Source organism: Phragmites australis, chromosome 22 (genome assembly GCF_958298935.1).
Source record: "Phragmites australis chromosome 22, lpPhrAust1.1, whole genome shotgun sequence".
Taxonomy (NCBI): Eukaryota; Viridiplantae; Streptophyta; class Magnoliopsida; order Poales; family Poaceae; genus Phragmites; species Phragmites australis.
In genome coordinates, this window is record NC_084942.1 from 720258 (window position 1) to 741568 (window position 21311).

At 42.6% G+C, this 21311-nt stretch overlaps 1 protein-coding gene across 1 annotated transcript; it reads left to right on the forward strand.

The window, feature by feature from the left end:
* Nucleotides 1-14032: 14032 nt before the first annotated feature.
* LOC133904786 (stress response protein nst1-like) lies at nt 14033-20396 on the forward strand. Its single transcript, XM_062346335.1, has 3 exons — nt 14033-15706; nt 15829-16757; nt 19875-20396. Exons 1-3 carry the CDS (start codon nt 14381-14383, stop codon nt 20011-20013), a joined length of 2394 nt encoding a protein of 797 aa, XP_062202319.1. The 5' UTR covers nt 14033-14380; the 3' UTR covers nt 20014-20396.
* Nucleotides 20397-21311: the final 915 nt, after the last annotated feature.

The window sequence follows — 21311 nt, forward strand, 5'->3', positions numbered from 1 at the left end:
ACTATTTTTTTTTAAAAATAGTAAAACATATCCATGTATTGGGTTTCCTAGGAAAATAGTGTACCCCCATATTCATATTGGTCTGATACTGATGCACGTATCTGTATCGGTGTTGCCTAGGCCGTACCTACGCTCAAGTGGCTATGGTGGGGCACGGTTTGGAACTCTCCTCTAACCTTGCTGATGTTGGTTCCAACTCTAGTGGCGTTCCTGACGGCGGCTTTGGGAAGGGCTCAATCGGCAGGGCTCCTCCTGCGGCGTGTGCCGGAAGGGCCGATGTTCCACAAACTGTGGTGCCGTTTTACCAGTCCTTCAAAGCGGTCAGGCTGACCGATGGTGTTGGCGGATTCGACGGTCAGGCTGGCCTTGGCACCTCCAGTACTACAGCCTTCTCATTTGGGACTTCATTCATGGCACGACAGGCACATGTTGGTCTGGGGCATGGTCATAGCAGACCAATAGTTGCACTCACATATCTTGAGGCAAAAAACACTATGCAGCCAGCATCGACGACTTTCCCACCCGCTTTGCAATCATTTATCGACAATATGGATGACAAGTCGAAGACAAAGAAGCCATATTGTTTCAGATGTAATACCAAGGGTCACACCTCAGACCAATGTGATGTGGTGTTGTACTGCATTATTTTGTGACAAGCACAATGATCATTTGGCCACAAAGTGTCCAGTGCTCAAGCATCCTAAACCGAACACGACTCTCTTCGGCTTCAGTGGCGACAAAATGGGGTTCTTCCAGGTTCCTAGTTTCGATATCAAAGGTGTTGAACCTCACGAAACACTGACATCTACTTTCATTGTTTCTGGAGTGCATCTGCTAGCTGAGGTGATCAAGAATGAACTATGACGATGAATGGACATTGTGGCTTTTCACACAGTGAAGGAACTTTGCAAGATGGTGGACATTGAATTACATCTTAAAGCACATGGAGTATCCCTCTCCATTGGAGAGTGGTTCACGTCTGATGTGCCACAAGCCCCCCTTACTACGACCTTGAAAAGGCATGGGTACATATCTCAGGGATTCCACTTGAATATCGCCACTACATGGGAATCTAGGCCATCAACATGATTATGGGTGCCCCACAGGATATTGATATGCATTGCCTGTGGTAGCATGACATCGTGAGCTTTAGGTGACCTTAATGGATGCCAAACTATTGCCGCTTAAGACGGATATCATTTTTGGTACAGAAGGCTACTAGTTACTTTCTCCCTCGATGAACCGGGCTTCATGGTTGAAGACGGCCCGAGCTTTCCTCCACCACAAGGAGAATTTAACGACGATGAGGATGACCTCCACGATGAGGATCCCAAACAAGATGGTAGGGATGAACAGACTAAAAAAAAAAGGCTAAGAATAGCTCCATGTTCACTACTATTGGCAACAAAAGTGGTACTAACACCATGCAGATTGACTCAACATCTCTAAAGGGTTCGACGATCAATTCGGTGGCATCTATTGGCTCCAAGGAGAGGATTTCCCCAACTCTCTCGCCGACCTTCATTGTGGTCACTCTTGTCAGCCCTAGGCCGAGGATGCCTCTGAGAGCTCTAAAGCCTTCTCATTGTACCCAACATCCAGTGCAAGTGGGGTCTTCAACAAATGCATATGAAGCTGCCGGTGTGAACACCAATTCCGTTGACTTGACAACATCGAAGGGTGTGGTCGGAGTGGGTGGTGGCTTGGCCAAGGCCATGGGAGACATGGATGGCAACATGACCAAGGTCGTTGAAGCCTCGACCGATGTGGATAGCCCGTTTGGTTCAGTCAGCGCCTCCATAGCAATGGTCATTGGTGTGGATGGCTGCTATCCGTTGGCTGACTGCGCCATCATGCAGGGCACGAGGAACATGACCTATGAGGTGGCAAGAGCGGTGGATGGTCGGGCTGGCAGAGACTCGGTAGGCGTTGATTGCAATTTGGTCGCCACTGCCATGACCAGGATGATGGAAGAAGCCCCTATTAACGCGACTGCTGGTGCAGTAGGTGCTGTGGGAGGCCGTGTTGATGCTGGCATGTGTTCGGCCGGTGCAGCTTGCAGACTGGCCACCACTGGCTTGGTCATACCGACAGGGTTCAATCATGTTGGTCTAGTCGGTATGTGTGAGGAACCATTTAAATATTATTCTAATTAATAATTAAGTTGATAATTAGTATAATTGAGACTATAATGATTAATCAAAATACCATCTCGGTAGTCCCGACACATGTTTTGTGCATAAGATCAGAACATATGCTTTTCCATCATATACATCATAGCAAAGCTTAAGAAAGAGCGAGTAATTAACATTATGTTTCAAGTTCTTAAGCATCCAACTATTTACAGCAATTTACATCAAAAGAGATAAAACTACGCAGCGGAAGATTAAAACCTATCAACAACAGAAGGACCGGTGGAACCGTATGCCCTTAGGCTCCACCTAAAACCTCGCCACACGAGTAGACGACACTACTCTTGCCTGCCGCCGGCATCGGTGGATATGAAGTAGCTAGAATCTAACCTTTCCTCGCCAGCAAGCCTAGAAGAGCAGTGTGAGTATGAAGGTACTCGCAAGACTAATCCATAATGGGCACATAAAAAATAGCCCGACTCAAGGATTATGCATTTGGATGTGAGCAAGAAAACGGCCACATGGTCAAGTAACTTCATAAGCAAAATCAAATTTTGACATAAACATGTGAGCGTCTACTCTAGAATACCTAAATCAAAACTATCCTGTAATCGACAACTTGAACATAAATATAACCGGAACCAATATAAACATAAGTGTAAGACAGAACTATATCCACCATGCCCCAACATACCAAACCACCTCATATCATCCCATATTCGTGACTCTACGACTGATGCAGATGGACAGAAGCTTGCTCGATAACCGAGACCACGATAATTCAAATTGATTTTACACCCTGCAGGGGGTACTCCTGTACCCACACAACACGAGACCACCACCCACATGACCCGTCAGTTGCGAGTGATGATTCACATATCAACCGTTCATGTATCTACCCTGAACCTTTGTACCTCTATCGAGAAATATGTAGAGGCCACCTAGGTTCCGTGAGTACCACGACTTACCAGACACAATCTTAGGCACCCCTAATAGCATTCTCACCCACACCTCGACTCAGAAGTCAAATTAACGCAGTGACTTACGGTACTTGGCTTATCATTCCCATATGCGACATATGGTAAGTACGGAAAAGTACTAAAGCCAACAATACCGACGATCGGTGCTTAAACGATGCAAGTGGTTTACGGCATCTGGACTCATATCTCGAACTACCCTGAGGAACTCCTCCGAGGCAGATGATACCCCTAACACCACCCACATCTCACCTTGTCCTCACAATTCATTCAACCAACATCCTCAATCCAACATTGTTATCATTGTGAAAGTAATTAAGCCTATAGCTCACGAGTGATAGAACATTCTACCACTCGACTTCTACCAGTGACATGCTTTGCTAAGCATCTCATATCATTTTTAAGTTAAACATCATCATATTTATACCTAGGCTACAAGGATATGGATAATCAAATAACCATGGTAGGAGTGAATGCATCAACATAGGAGCTACCCACAGCATCCCAACATCGACTCGCTATCATCCACAACATACATATAGCATAATTTATCAATTTAGACATATATGATCCAAAATAGTAGGTAGAGTATGCTTAGATGCTTGCAAAGAGATTTAGGGTCTGGTGGTCAGACCGGACCCTTGGGCAGTCTGACTCCTAGAACGGCAGTCAGACCGCTGGGAAACACAGTCAGACAATTATGCTCGGCCGGGGGCACTTTGGTGAGCTCACCGGCGATGATTCCAATGGCTTTTGGGGTGGGAATTTTAGACCCATGCTGTGAGAAACCATTTAAACAGTAGTCTAATTAATCATCAAGAGGATCATTATTCATAATCACAACCTCGACGATTAATCAGAATACCATCCCGATAGTTCCGGCACGTGTTTTATGCCCAAGATCGGAACATATGCCTTTCCAACATAAGCAACCATAACCAAGCTTAATAAAGAGCGAGTCATTAAATCATATTATAAGTTTGTAAACGTTTACACATTTAACAAATAACAGCAAAAGAGGTCTAGGAGGATACTAAAACCGATCAACTCCTAGCCAAAAAAGAAACTACGCAGCGGAAACAAAAGCTAAAGACAACAAAAGATGGGTGAAGCCATATGCCCTTAGGCTTCACCCCAAAAAGCGCTACCTCCGAGTAGTTGCCTACTCATTCTCGCCGCTAGCATCGGTGAGCGTGAAGTAGCCAAATACCATCTCTTACTCACATGCAAAACCTGTAGAGCAGCTGAGTACGAAGGTACTCGCAAGACTTAATCCATATAAAGCATGTATAAATAGCTCGACTCTAAGGATTATGCATTGGGTCATTAGTAAGGAAAATGCCACAAGGTTGATTAAAATATTTGCGCCCGCAACCTAGACACATATGTGTGAGCATCTAAATATAACCAACAACAAAAAAAAATACCCTGCAATAACCAACTGTACATAAAAGTAACTGAAACCATCATGAACATATATATAACATGAACCATCTTCACCATGACCAACATATCCAACCACAATCCACAACTCGCGACTCTACGATGGTGCGCATGGATAGAAGGCATGCTCATGGCCGAGAGGGCGTCAGTCCGAACTATTTTTTACACCCTATAGGTGGATACTCCTTTACCCATACGACACGAGGACCATTCGACTTGTGCCACCCGCTAAAGTGCACACAAGGGGGTACTCATGACAACCTTTTCCAATAATCCCTAACCATTTGGATAGTGCATCGCTTGGTGCGGGGATATCTATAACTACTCCCGGAGCAAACTAGATACCTCTACAAGCCCGCCCGCTCACACCGTCGATGTTTAGGCCTAAATGATCATAACTACAAAGGTATTCAGCTCGCCTTACCATTAGATCAGCACGTGGTGAATACGGTAAGTGCTAAAGCTAACAGTGGCCAATGGTCGATGCTTAAAACGATGCAAAACAGTCTATAGTGTCTGGGTTCCTCCCCCGAAATGCCCTAAGGACTTCTCTTGAGCAGCAAACACCCCTAACACCACCCACATCTCGCGCCATACTTGCTACTCATCCAACCATCTCAACATTATAAAAGTATTCATAAACCATTAGTGAGTCCTATGCTCGCGAACAACGGCATCATCCTCGCTCGACTTCTACTAAGGACCTATGCATTGCTAAGTATGGAGAATAGACATCAACAATATTACCGAGGCGACAAGAATGAGGATAATCAACAACTCAAGGTAGGAGATATGCAATTCAACATAGGTTCTACCTGAATAAGTCCGACACTTGATTCGCTAAACATGCGACATACATAAGCATAGTTTATCAGTTTAGACTCCCTTCAATTAAACAAAAGGGTGTAATATGCTTAGATGCTTGCCTTGCTACTCTGTCGGTTGCCTAATACTACCCACATAGAACTCACAGAAGTGCAGTAGACTGGCGTCGTCTTCGCTTACTTGAACTATCGGATCGATGCTCTCTAAAAGAAACATGGGTGCAATGCATAAATAAACGAACAATGCAAAAAAGGATGCAATATGCATGCTCAAGTAATAGTAGAGCTCTACGACTCAAAAACATCTACAAAATATCGCTAAAGGATTAGGTTTTCGAAGTTTGAAACCCGGATAAGCTAATCTAGCCTCACCTTAGCCTTCACAGGCTGGCAGTTAGACCGTCCTTAGGGTGGCGATCAGACTGACGGCCAGTAGAGAGTTTTGGCCTCTGATAGTTTGATCATTAGCATGGTGGCGGATAGATCACCCACCAACGGTCAGACCGGTCCAAGTGGCAGTTAGACTGATGTATAAGTTTTCAACTCGGATTCTCCTATCCCCAACTAGCGGTCAGACTGGCCCTAGCGGCGGTTAGACTGCCAGGCCTTGCTGGCAGCGCCTTTGTGGGGTCGCCGGCGAGGATTCTGGTGAGACCTTTGACAATAAAGGGTATCAAAATGCTCTATGAGACTAAAGTGATTTGGACATTATTCACCGAGCTAAACTCAAAATACCCTATGGATTGGATCTAGGCTATGTTGAACTTAGGCTTAAACGGTACGTGGGTCGAATAGAGCTCAGAAACAATGAGAAAATAGAAGGGGATAGCTCACCTTAACTTATGGAAGCTTTCTATTGGATTGGAATGCTTCAGGGAGGCTTCGATTCGCGGATCGGCTCCCGAAGTGGCGATGACACTTGCGGTCGATGAACGGGTTTTCTGCGAGGGAGAAGAGGGGGAAAACTTGGGGAAGTCCTCTGGGAAGCTCTTTGGAGTTCCCACCTCGATCTCCGGCCTTCGAATGCGACAAGTAAATCTCCCTTTCTCTCTCTAGGGTCGGGTGGAGAGAGGGAGAGTGAGAGAGCAAAAAGGAAGTGATCGATCCACTTAACCCGAGCCTCGGTGTACTGGCGGTCAGACCGTGAGTTCAGCCAGTCAGACCACAGGAAATCCACATGGCAGCCCACATTGCGGCGCACCTGGCGATCAGATTGCGGGTGACACCAGTCAGACCGCGAGGGGGTTCTTTTACTGAATTTTTCCTAAGTCTCCCCTCATTATCATCCTTCTATTTTTTTCTTTCTCCAAGGTATGTAGGATTCTCCAAAGTGCTCTAAACGATCTCTAAGATGTTTAAGACATGTTTAACTGGTTTTTGATAGACAAACACGTGCAAGCACATGTGATGACGATTATGCATGCATAATCACGTAATTAGCATTTTGAAACATGACATAGAGCATCATCTTGACGTCCTCTACCACGTAGGACAACACGCACATGTCAAAAAAGACTGAAACTCAATCCTTGCTTCTAATGGTGGTGGAGGCCATTGTTGAGCTTGGTAAGCTCAAATACCGTCGATCTAGCGAGAGGAAGGAATGGGAGGGTGTTTAGGGTGCTCACCACGCCCTAGCAAGCTTATGGTCTAGTTGTGAAGGTCGGGGAAAAGATGGAGCTCGAAATAACCGTTGGGGAGGTGGTTGGCTGGCTCGTGGAGGAAGAAGATGTTCCCAAGGGACTTGGACTCGACGGGGAAGACGAACTCTGGTAGCTGTAGCGGGGGAGCTCGCCGGAGACCTCCTCCTTGGCCTTCCCTTGCTCCTCCTCTCTTCTCCTTGGTTCGATTGGCTGGGGGGGGGGGGGAGAGTAGGTGAGTGAGAGTGTGAGTGATGGAGAGAGAGCACGGTGGGTTGCTGCCTTGCAGCTGAGTGGGTGAGGGAGTGAGGTGTGGGGTCAGTGGGTGGGCCCCACGTACTAGAGAGACACCATTTTTAGCTGCAAATTCTATTATTTCTCTCCCATTTTCTTTCTCTCTTCGCATTGACCCAAAATGCGGTACTCTAAAATTGCTCAACAATTAAATATGGTGCTTATGATGCATGATTATGCTTAATTACATGATTATGAAATTTGGGATGTGATAGTATGGCCAGTGGATACTTGGCTGGTGGCTTAGTTGATGGCACATATGATAACAAAGGGTTTGTTGGAGCAGCCAAGAACCGTTGGAGCGACCGGTGCGGTCATTGGAGCAGCTAGACTAAAGTCCATTTTGGTAGCAAACAACCAACGTCAATAGTGCATCAATTGATGGATTTAAAAGGCAGTTCTATGCAGAGGTGGCTCGGGACAGATAGACAAACAAACTCCAAGTTCATGAACATCAATGCACTACTCCTAAGAGAGTTGTGACCTTCTCTCCGTCAGGTACACAGCCAGCCCCCACGTTGCCTCGCCCACTCCCACGTCATCCCCGGATAATTGTGGAGAATCTGTACATCCTGATGGGGTGTCTGTGTCCCAATAGAAGATTGCAACTTCGGAGGCACATGAAGACAAGCATCGGTCCACTACTCCTGACCATCACCAAAGGAATCGACTCCATGCGCTTTAGTTAGAAAATGGTACACTGATGGCAGACATCGACACCATGAAAAAGGCAATGAAACGTGTGGCGATGAGGAACCTAGATGCATCAGAAAAGCATCCACAATATCACTCTTCAACAAAACATCACCGGTTGCGACCACAACCCCAATCATATATCCACCAGGTACACCACATAACACATATTGTTTGCCTAGTCGCATTTCCTCTAAGCTAATTTTTATTGGTATTTCTATGGGTAATAATGACAAGGAAATATATATTTCTATTAAGTCGCTAAAACATATGACTATAGATAGGGTAAAAGTTCAACCAAAAAACACAAAGCAAACTAATGACAAATAAATAGATTCAAGCAAAGAAGAGATAGATCTCGCTTGGGATGGCACCCTTATCTCCAATCTGGTAAATGAAATCAATGAGGAAGATACAGATGAGGTGGAGCTTGGAAGCATATTATGCGACCTTAAGGCTACACCTCGAAAGTCCAAGTCAAATTCCTCAAAGAACAAAGGTCGATTGAAACGACCTCTAATCAAGAGCAAAAAAAAAAAAAAAACCAAAAAACCATCTAGTGTAACATGAAAGGTATTTTCTAGAACAACAGAGGTCTCAGTGACTTGGCTAAATTCTCATATATTAACGAAAGTGATATTGACCATTGTTTGGAAGATCATGCGACATAATACTTGTGATAAACTCATCTACTTTTAATATTGCTAACATTCAGTTGGAGAATTTTTGATGAAATGCCATCTCTGAAATAAGGCGGATGCATTCCTATGGACACTAATAGCAGTGTATGGTCAAGCCCATGAGGAACAAAAGCCCAGTTTCCTTGAATAGCTGGTAAACATATGTCGAAATAATCCACACCCGGTTTTGATTGGCGGGGACTTTAATATCTTAAGGTTTAGCTAGGAGAAAAATAGTGATAGGTTCGCAAACCGATGGCCTTTCTTGTTCAACGTGGTCATTGGCAGCTTGAATATAAGAGAGATTGAACTAACTGGGGAAGGTATACCTGGTCAAATAATCATGATAATCCCACCTTTGAGAAGCTAGACTGGGTTTTAACGACCACATAGTGGAATCTAAATACCCGTTTGTAACCGTCCAGGCGCTTGAGCGGACGTGCATGTCAGACCATACTACTATTATGGTAGACACTGGTGACTTGACCACTACTAGAGGTTGTAGACCCTTCAAAATTGAGCTGAGATGGCTAGTTCATGAGGGGTTTGTAGACTGAGTTAGAAGTTATGGAAAAGGCCGTTGGGGGGACGAAACTCTATACAGAAGTGGACAAACAAACTTAGCCTACTAAGGTGGCATCTTAGAGGATGGGCCGCACACAATAGTAGAATATGTAAACAACAAAAGAAAGATCTCGTGGCAACCATTGATGAACTCGACAAGATGTCAAAGCTTTGATGCCTAACTAAAAGCGAGATTAACCTCAAGAACCAATCTAATGAAAAATTAGTTAAACTACTTTGAGAAGGGGATACCAAATGGTACCAACGGGCCAAGGTCAATAATATCTTTCAAGGAGATAATTAATACATGATTTTTTTCCAAATGATTGCTAATAGAAAACATAGGAAGCAACACACCTTCTGTCTAGAACAAAACGAAGGAAAAATTGAGGGTGAGTCGAAGTAAAAAAAAACTAATTACTATAAGGAGTTATTTGAACCGTCTATGAATTGTCATTTCTCCATGATGGAGTCATGGATATATAGACGACATCAATTAGGTGACAAACATTGAAAATGACATCCTTGTAACTCCATTTATTGAAAAAGAGGTATGGGATGCAATATTCCAAATGAATGTAATAAAGCAACGGGTCCTGATGGCTTTCTGGTCGAGTTCTACCAGACCTTTTGTGATATCATCAAGGAAGACTTGATAAAAATGTTTCATGAAATGCACTCTAGAAACTTCCTGGTATATAGCTTTAACTTTGGAGTAATTACACTCCTGTCAAAATTAAAGAGGCATGTCACATTTAACAATACATATCGATCTGTCTAAATGTCAGCTTCAAAATTTTAACAAAGGTGATCACCAACCAAATAAACAATGTCACATACCATATAATCTGCCTCACACAAACGACTTTCATGCGTGGAAGAAACATCCTAGAAGGGGTGGTCATTCTTCATGAGATGATTCATGAACTCCATTGAAAGAAGATGAGTGGGGTAATACTTAAAATAGACTTTGAGAAGGTCTATGACAAGATTAAATGATCGTTCCTCCTACATTCCCTTCGAATGAAAGACTTCTCTCCTAAATGGTGCAAATGGGTCAAAATCTTCATTTCTGGGTGAAGTGTAGCGGTAGAAGTCAATGCGCTTCTTCCAAACAAAGAAGGGTCTACGTCAAGGGGATCCACTATATCTGGTTATGTTTAATATTATAGTCAACATTTTAGAAGTACTGATTGAGAGGGCTAAAAATGCCGGCCAGGTCGAAGGAGTTGTACCACATTTGGTAGACAATAGGCTATCAATCCTTTAATATGTCGATGACACTATTTTATTCATAGATGATGATATGGAAAATGCCAAGAACCTGAAGCTTTTGCTCTATGCATTCAAGCAACTTTCAGGTCTACAAATTAACTTTCATAAAAGTGAATTGCTCTGCTTTGGTGCAGCTCAAGAAAAAGCCGATCAATACGCAAATATTTTCGTATGTGCAAAGGGTGAGTTTCCACTGTGCTATCTAGAAATTCCAATTCACTACCAGAAACTAAGAAACTCATATTGGAAAGGAGTATAGGAACGAATCAAAAAAATGTTGAGCAACTAGAAAGCCAAGTACTTAACAGGGGGTAGACCGGTCCTTCTTAACTCAGTCCTTAACATCCTACCTGCATATATTATGTCCTTGTTCCTAATCCCACATGGGGTACTAAAAAGGATTAACTACTTCTGTTCTAGATTCTACTGGCAGAACGATGGTCAAAAAAAGAAGTTTCGTTTGGCAAAATGGAATGTCCTTTGTAAACCCAAAGGCATGGGTGGACTAGGGATCAATGAACTCAATATCCAAAATATCTCTCTCCTATGTAATTGGCTTTACAAATTACTGAATAAGGATGGGATCTGGTAAAACCTGATATAGAATAAATACATGGGGTTAGACTACTTTTAAAAGTCAAATGAAAACCAGATGACTCTCACTTCTGGGCTGGTTTAATGAAAGTGAAAAGAATTCTATTCAGATATGGCTCCTTTAAGATAAAATGATGAGTATGAAATTATATTTCGAGAGGACATATGGTTAGGCAATTCACCTTTAAGAGACCAACATTATTCCTTATATAACATTGTATGACAAAAGCAAGACTCAGTTGCGAAGGTAATAGAGTCAGTCACACACAACATATCCTTTAGGCAAGACCTAAAAGGCCCGAAATTGGTGGTGTGGAATGACCTGACGGCACGCCTAAACAACATCACATTTTTTGAGGGACGAGACGAATTTAGATGGAGTTTAAATCATTCTAGAAAGTTCTTAGTCAATTATCTCTATAGGGCACTAGTGCAAGGTGCTAAGTTAATCCAGAAAAGTCAATTGTGGAAATTAAAAATATCACTAAAAATTAAAATTTTCCTTTGGTATATACACAAAGTAGTTTTACTAACAAAAGACAACCTAAGTAAAAGATAATTTGTAGGCGATCCGAAGTGTTGCTTTTGTCACAAATCAGAGACAATTAAATACATCTTCTTTGATTGTCGCTTTGCATGTTCTGCATGGTTTATAGTCCAAGTAGCCTTAAATCTTTATCAACCGCAAAGTGTACCAAATATGTTTGGGAATTAGTTTCACGGTCTTAGTAAAAATTTGAAAGCAAATATATTGGTGGCAATTGCCACTTTTTGTTGGTTCATTTGGCTATGCATGAATGGTATTATCTTTAACAAGAGGAAATCCTTATCTTCTTTGCATGTTATTTTTACTTGTACACACTGGCTCCATTCGTGATATATGCTATAGTGGCAAGGACACCGCGAGCTAGTTACTTTGGCATGCGCACGCTTGAAGAAAGCAGCCATAGAGTTCTTCACCCGGTTTGGATGACAGTCTAGAATCCGCATCCAAGCTTAAGCATAATAACCATACCAACGGGGATCATATTCCAGCTTGTTCCGCTATACTTTATCTTTTATCTGTGTGCCTTTTGTGTGTTTTGCATTTAGGCTGTGTGTATCTTTGTTATACAGAAGCTAGAGGGAAACTTTTATGTGGTTGTATCATCTCTATGCAACAATGAGAGTTTAAAGCTTCTTATTTCCAAAAAAAGAAAAAAACAAGTTGGCTATTTTCTTGTTGATATTATCATATCTTGCCACCTTATTTGTAGGAATATGCTATATGTACAATATATTATAAGGTATGAAGACCTCGATCAGTAGGCAAATTCTCGTACTAGACATATTATCTAACAATACAAGTTTTAGTGAGAAAAATTCTTATACGAACATGGAACTCAAGCTCGAGTCGATGTGGAATATCAGAGATGGCAATCCACGGTGTCCACATCATTAAAAGGTGCTCATGCCCTTGGGGAAAAGGCTGCCAAAGGGATCTCGACAATTACCAATTTTGAGCAAAACAAACAATAATGTAAGAGGAGAATCAAACTCAAAAGGTTTATTATGTGTATTCGTAATTTTTCTTTTAATGTTAGGCAAAGTGAAGAGTTTAGAACTGAATGAGAAATCACTAGGCAACTCTTGTATTTCAGAGCTCGATATCTTTAGCAACAAGCAGTAGTTTTGCTGTAAATAAAGTATATTGTGAAGTGTTAATGTAAATTGTGAATCAGCTGTAGAAAATATACATTCATTATTGAAAGCTATGTCGCAGATACTTAAAGTATTGACATCATCCAAATTGATGAGGGCACGGCTCCCTCCTCGGATACACATAAGGTGAATTCGTTCCTATTGCTTATATTTTCTTCATAAAAAATAGAATACTACTAAGTTTTCATGTTATTTTTAGGAATATGAGAGAAGCATCACAATTTTTCTTGGACGTCACCACTCGAAGGCTAGACCTACTCTGAGTCAAAGTGGAGTCCTAGTAGAATTCCAAAATCTACTCAGAGTCTTAGGACATCACATCAGTAAAACGGGCATAACTCTCGCATATAAAGTCCGATTGAGAAGATCTTCGATATTCTGGAAAGTTTATGACGATTTCTTTCCAATGGATCTATACTCGACCAAATATTCCTTATAGTTTAATCAGAGTCAATAAAATAAGGTGCTACGTCATTGATGTGGGCCATGTTGGGTCTTGTAATCGTGTCGGAGTTTGAGTCCAGATTGTGCACGCCTCTTTCTACGGCTGCACAACCCTAGATCGATCTCCTCGCATCCCTCCTATATATACATAGTAGTCATCGTAGTTTATGCTTGGATTTAACTTAGATTATTTTATTTTAAACAATTTCGTCGTTTATCGGTTTGTTGAACCCAACTCGAGTACTTCATTAGTAATTAGTAATATTTAAATTATATCTACCTGTTTTTACTTGTGTTCTCGATTCGCTTGCAGAAAAAATCTTCTTAGCGAGGTTAATTGCATCTTGGCATGGTTGATAACTACGGAATAGTGATGTAGTGATTGTGAAAGTTCTCGATCTATTATGTTCGGAACTTTTAGATCATCAATGTTGAAGCTCCATCAATCAACTTATCATATTACTTTTCGAAAGATCGAGCAAACGCGTGTTACAAATTCTTTGTACCACACTTGTCATAGGAGGAAATTTCCTTCCGGAATTAAGCTTTAGCGTGAATTTATTTAAATTCCTTTTGATTATGCTCGTAAAAATTTCTTTAAATTCCTTGTGTTACGAAAGAGGGACCTGATGTTAGATTAAAGAATAAAAAATAAAAAATATTAATTACAATAGGGTAAAAGTATTAATTAATTAAGGAAGAGAAAAGAAAGGAAACGTCTCAGGAGAGAAAGGAAAAAAGGTCTCTCTCTCTTTTTTTTCATCGCTGCCTGTATCTGAAGTTTGTATCTTCGTCTTCCTTTCACTCGCCAACCGACCAGAGCTAGAAAGATAAAATTAAGAGGGCCATAGGCTATCCAAAAGCTAGGGTTTTCTCCATGGAAATCACCCGCCTTGAGCTCCTCCCCCTTCCTATCCATACCTCCTAGCTGCTGCATCTCGCATCTGCAAGAAAGGAGCCGCCTTTGATTCCCCTCCTCCGTCCAGGGTTTCCCTTCCCCTTTCCCAAATCGAATCGAATCGCAGCATTACCGACCGAGCAAGCAACCTCTCCCACGGCCGGTCTATCGTTTGAGGAGGCTCCGACGGCGCTGGCGATCGAGCAGGCGGCGGGCGGATAATGTGTATACTGTGCTCCGTGCAGCGGTGGTCGCGGCGCGTCGCCACCATGCTACCGTGGCTCGTCGTCCCGCTCCTCTTCCTCTGGGGCACCTCCCAGCTGCTCCTCCCCGCCGCCTACCGCTTCGAGGTCACCTCCCCGCGCCTCGCCTGCGTCTCCGTCCTCCTCCTCACCCTCTTCTGGTACGAGATCCTCCTCCCGCGCCTCTCCCTCTGGCGCGCCCGCCGCTCCGCCCGACTCCGCGAGGAGCGCCGCGCCCGCGCCCTCGAGCTCCACAAGCTCCGCAAGACAGCCACCCGGCGCTGCCGCAATTGCAACAACCCCTACAGGGACCAGAACCCTGGCGGCGGCAAGTTCATGTGCTCCTACTGCGGCCACGTTTCGAAGCGCCCCGTGCTCGAGCTTAATTCAGCGGGGAAGGTCCCGAGGGGATGGCCTTGTGCTCAGGATTGTGACTCAGCCTACTGGCCTGACCTGCGGTGCCCGGGCGATAACTCCTTCTTGGGATTCTCATGGCGCCTGTTCTCGTCCTTTTGCGTGGCAACGAGATGGTTCTCGAGGAAGATATTCAGATTTACATCGTCAGTGAACGGCGAAGGATTGGGTCCAGATGGTAAAAGGTTGGCCAAGAGAGGGGAGAATGAAGGAAAAGCTGAGGAGAGTAGGGTGGACAAGGCGAAGAGGAAAGCGGAAGAGAAGAGGCTGGCCAGGCTGGAGAGGGAAATGCTGGAGGAGGAGGAAAGGAAGCAGCGGGAGGAGATGGCAAAGCTTGTGGAGGAACGCAGGAGGCTGAGGGATGAGAAAGCAGAGGCTGAGGAACGATCCAAAGGTGCTACCCCTGTTGGGGAGAAGGATGCTAGGAGGGAGGCAGAGAAGCAACGGCTGGATAGGAGGAAGAAAGAGGACAAGGGGTCAAGCAAGAGCAATTCAGATTGCGAGGACATTGATAGAAGATTGGGCCGCGAGGGCGATAGGAAGCGAGACTTGGACAGAAAGAGCGACCTGGAGAGGCGTGAGGGCTACAAGCCTCATTACTTTGAAGCTAACAATCACAGTAGTAAGATATTGGAGAGCAAGACCAAGTACTTCGGCCGTATGACAGGTGGTTTCTTATCTTCTTCAAGAGGGTTCGGCGGTGGTTCCTTCTTTGGCAGAAGTGCTCATTCCCCTGCCCCTCAAGTTAACAAGGTTAGTAGACCTGCTGTTCCTGCAACTGACCAGGGTAATGCAGTCAAAAGAGATGCCCAACCTGCAGCCGCACAAGCTATGGCCAAATCTGCTACAGCTGGAGAAACCATTAATCCATGGACTAATTTTAATCGAACTGTGAGTAACAATGGCATTGCTATTTTAGTGTAAACTTTTATCATTAGAACAAATGGCATAAGTTATTCTCACCACAATTACCATCTGACATCTTCCATTTATTTGTATTGTGCTATATGCAGGTTAGTCCAAATGTGCAGCCACATCCTACTGGGCTTAAAAAGTCATGGCATCAGCTGTTCAATCGCTCAGCATCAGTGTCCCCTTGTCCTGATGTTACAGCCTCAGCTTGTGAAATGAATAGAAAGCCAGAACCAAATGGAGCGCAGATAAGCAATGCTCATAATTTTCTGTCTCAGTATCCTCCTCTGGACAGCACGCCGAATTTAAGCCAGCCCATGCAATTTCCGGGTTTTCCACCAGTTAATGGAGCACCTGCCAACATGCCACTGCCTCGTTTTCCAGCTGGACGTATGCCCTTCTATGATGAGGCAGAACCAACAGTATATGAAGAACCAGAACAATTTGAGGACCCATGCTATGATCCAGATGCAATTGCATTGCTTGGGCCAGTTTCAGAGTCTCTAGATAACTTCCCTCTGGACTTGGATTGTGGGTTCATCTCGAGTGATGTCACCAAGGAATCGCATGCGAGGCCTTCACCAATCGAGTCTCCTCTCTCAAGATCTCGTTTGGTTGAAGAAAGGCCTATTAAGCCCCCACAATCATCACTTGCAAAAGGGCCTGATGGTTCCATTTTGCCTGAGGCTAGCAGTGAACAAGGCACATGGCAAATGTGGAGCACGCCATTGGTTCAGGAAAGTTTAGGCCTGCGAGGTCCACAGAATCAATGGCTTCTACCAAACACAAATCAATTTAATCATGGTACCAATTTTTTGAATGGTGGAACAAGAAGCCCCCTAGGTACTAGTTTGAATGACAGTGATCCATGGCTGCAGAAAGCTCCCTTCCAGCAATTACCACCTGATACACCGAGTTTGTTTGTTCCATATGACGTATCAGAAAAAGCTATACACAACAACTTGATTTTTGGGTCTCCAAACCAATCAGCCCATGCCTCCTTTGGGCCGCCTGGTCATTCTTGGTCCAAGTAAGTCCTTCCCAATGTCGTTTTTATTCATTTCATAATTTTCTGGTGTAATGATGTCTTTCATTACCACCAAATTTTTGTTGCTCTTAACTTGGCTAGAAAATTGGTTTAACTCATAAGAGTAGTTGTCATCCTCCCCTGTTAACTTCAGCTAGGAACTTGGGTACAATTGGTAAGTTAATAGTTGTCATACTTCACCTAGATGATTGTTTCTTGCAATTGTGTGAGTCATTCTGGTTATTCAGTTTACGCCTTTACGGGTCAGTATAGCTCCATATATCAATAGTTCAATACATACAAGCACCAAAACGAATTTTTTTGATACTCTTTCAAGGTGGTCATATGCATCTATTTGCATGTACATAGTTGCACATATGTGACATCTGCATGTGTAATTGTCGATAAATATGAAGTTTACGTGAATCCACATTGGAAGTGCATCATAAAATAGCTGTACAATTAGGACCTCAATATGGTTCATAATAGTTTTTAACCATGAAATTTATGTAATGTTTACCAACAAAGAAGTGTGGTACCACCAAAAGCAAAGTGAATTGTCTTGGTATACAGTACAACGATGTGCTTGGAGTTATACAGTGCCCTGTGCTATAATGTGTCTCATCTTTTATTTTGAAAATCATGTGGGTATGTGATGCTTGGGGTGTATGGATGATCCTTTCATCTTTGGAATTGATTTGGTGGAAGTTTATCATGAATGTTTTGTATATGAAATACATGCAATGGGTGTAATTGAAATAGTAGTAGCACCAAGCATAGTTATGTAGGTTACTTAAGTGTCTGACAGCCATTGAGTCTTGTTGTTTACAATGAAAAGAAGTTTAAGCGTGAAAAACATAATGAATACATGGTTTAATGTTAGGATGCTCACTGCAATCTCATGGTCTTCAATGTGTTCATATCTGCCATTGGTTGCATTGATTGTGTTATATGTTCTTTATTAATATTATGGGCTACGTTGTTAGGACATAATATTATAGGCTAGAGTTTCATGGCAAAAAATTAGAGCTCACTGTAGGGTAGGGGTTTCTTTTCCAAGCGATTTTGTTGGCAGGAAGTGTTCTATTTTTTTTTAATTTCCCTTAAAAAAAATCAAAATCGTACATTCAAGAAAGTGTGACTATATGAAACTGCAGTTTGAACAAAACTCAGATGACTCCAAAGTTCATAATGAATCATCGAATATTTACCTAAAGGCTGAACCCTTGAAACTTGAATTGATGGTTTATTGGGGAGCTGTTGTATATGTTACGACTCGGTTGTGTGTTCTTAAAGAAATCAATAGTTTGCTTGATAGCATTGAACTTTTGGCTCCGTAGATGTCTGGCATGATTCTTAGAAATGTTGTTCTCTAGTGGTAATTGGTGTCTGCATCCCTTTTGGCCTTGTTGTGAATGAAGCATATTTTAGGGTGTGGCTTGTTCTGTTGTGTTTTGGACATGCCATGTAGAATCTTTTAAGTTGGTTTCTAGTTTGGTTTATCACCTTTTCTGTTTACAAGGGTGGGACAGGCCCTTAGATGCATAAAAACAGTTGTAAAGGTGCCGCGGCACCAGAACACCCAGTCCAGGTACAAGCAATAATCCAGGAAAGGGGAGAATTAGGGAAGTAATAGGAATCCTGGTATGAAAAGTCATAAGAGTTCTTGTAATAGGGAAGTTTGAGTTTAGTAGGATTCAAATTTAGAGTCCAAGCAGGATTTAAGACAAGACCCAATGTTGGGTTTGGTCCTATCCCACGGCCAAGACTGCAGGTGAGACATCTGCACAATCTTTGCAAGTGGGCTTCTTTCACATCAAAAGGTGGCTCAGGGAATATACATGTTCTTTGCATGACCAGTTCATTTGAGTCAGGTTGGAATACTCAGGTAGCATGACTGAAGCATCGGTTCAAGCGGACCAGGTTGCATGCTGGAGTGAGGCACTCGACCAACCAATAGACTCCGAGATGATGGAAAGTGGAAACTTAGCAGAAGTAGCTTTTATACGTGACCATTCCATTTGTGAGTAGGAGTAGGACTCTGCCATAGGATTAATCATAGGTGCAATGTCCTGCTGACAGTAAACATACCAAATGAGTATATGCTTATAAAATTTCTGCCGTTTAAGTTTGATTAGCACTTCCAATTAATTATAGGTTTTATCAGTTTAGTATCTTACAATTTTGTAACATTTTCTTCGTGGACCTTCTCCATATTACTTGTGTAAGATAGCGTTAATCTTTTTTTTTTTGTCACTCTATTCCTGATAAAAATATCAAAGCGTTACCTTTCGGCAGATTGGGCCACAAGGTCTTTTGTGGACTATTAGATTTTCGGGCCCTGTTTGTAACGCAAGAACTTCATAGGATACCCGTGACAATTGTACTGGTTCCTGCTAAATTCCCATAAAATTTCTGTGTTTCAATTTACATGGTGTGAACTTTAGTAACCTTAAATTCTCAAATATATGGGTTGCTCAAGATGCAAGCTAGGGTGGCTGTTTTTCAATTCAAACTCAATCTGTTCGTACTTGAGTTTGCTTGTTCTGAGTTTACCGTTGTACCCTGGAACCTGTTTGCTTGAAATCAGGTATATAGGACCTGCATGATGACCCTGTGACTCCCTAAAATATTCTATTTTTTTTACCATGAATCATGCAGTTAGGGTGCTTTGGTTGGTTGTACTGCAATTTCTTTAAAAGTTGTAGGGAGGAGATTGTGTGGCTCAAATTAAGTGAGCCTTTTTGGTATTCTACAGTGGGTTTCTAGTGTAGAAAATGTTGTTCTAGGCAATAAATAAAGTACTCCTACAGCTGTTCTTCATTTGATTTTTCTTTTTCTTTCACCTATTTTTTGGGTGAGGAATTCATGCCGAGCTATTAGCTAAATATTGGGTTTTAGTCTTTTTCTCCTTTGTTATTTTTCTTTTTCTTTTTCTTTTGTAATGGCTACATGTATCTGCATGGTGCAGAGGCCGAAACGTTATTTCATATTGGAATAAAGCTTCCTTCATCTAAAAAATTAACTAATATGAATATTTTATTTTGTGGAACTATCATCCTTGCTTGATAAGATAATAATGTTGAAACTCACGACTTTGTTTGGTGACGATTTATGCAGGGAGGAAGTGTTGCTGAATGGAACTCAGGAAACTGGTCATATTTCCTCGCCGTCTGGTAGACATGTTGGTGGAGGCTTATTTTCAGCTAATCCTGATGTACAGTCCGTCTGGTCATTCGATGAAAAAGAGACAACATAGAACTTTGTTATAGAACGAAAATGTCGAGCCAAGACTTCCTTGGCTCCAGTCTCAGTGGTTTAGGGGCTGAGGAGATGAGTTGGACTGTGATGCAAAAGATATGATAATCATTTTATTTAGTAGCACTCACCTGTAAACATGCATTGCTGCATTAGGCCTCTCACCTGATGTTTCGGCGCATGTCATCTTAACTTTTGGATTCAATGAAAAAAATGGGATGGCAACTCAGCGTGCACAGCGGCACTATCTCGTTCGTGATTGCAGTCATTAGCGAGATTATTGGATTAGTGGGTCGATTATCGCTAACAGGTCTCTCTCAGTGCCTATATTGACTCTAGCTTGTTTGAAGGTTGGAGTGGTTGTTTTCTGCAAGTGCTACCTGATGCAGAGAGTTGTGATAGAAATGTTGTTGGCATTTTCTGACTTGGTGCTTCTTATCCAGTAACCCTCATTATCTCATTTTAATCTTCATCTTTCCCTAGGGATAAAAGTCAGGCACTGCAAAATTGTTAATCTGCATGGATGATTTCCCTTTGCATAAATCAGCTTAGTCGACAAAAGTCAAGCCAAAGCTGGGTGCAGCGGCAGCCATGACTCCATCTGCATGCGAGTGGTTCACTCACTAGACAGCCTGCCTGCCTAACTTGTGCGTGTTGTGCTCCACCCATTGCCATTGGTCGTTTGCGTTGAGGAAAGCTCCATCCTGCTCGTGCTTGCTGCTTGCATAATATATATTTTTTCGAATGGCGGTGCTCCAGCTTGGTTTAGCTAGGTTATTGCCCGGTTTTGCTAATTGACATAGTGGTGTATGGTTTGGACTCGTTTCCCTTAGTACGAGGCAACTTCTGATCTGATAATAATATCCGTTTGACTTGTGAGATGTCCTGAAGTGAAGCTAAACCATTCTAGAATTTCGTCGCAAGCATAGAGATGCAGTGAATTAGAAAGAAAAAAAATGAAGGCGGCATGTGGAGGTAGGAGATAGCCGCCTTACTTTGACACCAGTTGGGTCCGATTGGGTTGGTTGGTTGAGCTATCACATGGCTCGTCAACCACTTGCTGTTAATCTGGACACGCATGCGAATGCGATGTCAGCATGCGTGTTTTGGTACATGTGAATCATTCTTCAAATGGAACAAGCTTAATCCATCCCGGAGAGCTTAACTTTATTTTTGACCGTTGATTTTTTCACAAATGCACAGGTGAATCATTTTTTACCGTTGATTTTTCACAAATGCACAGGTGAATCATTTTTAATCGTTGATTTTTCACAAAGGCAAATAGGTGATGTCGTCCAT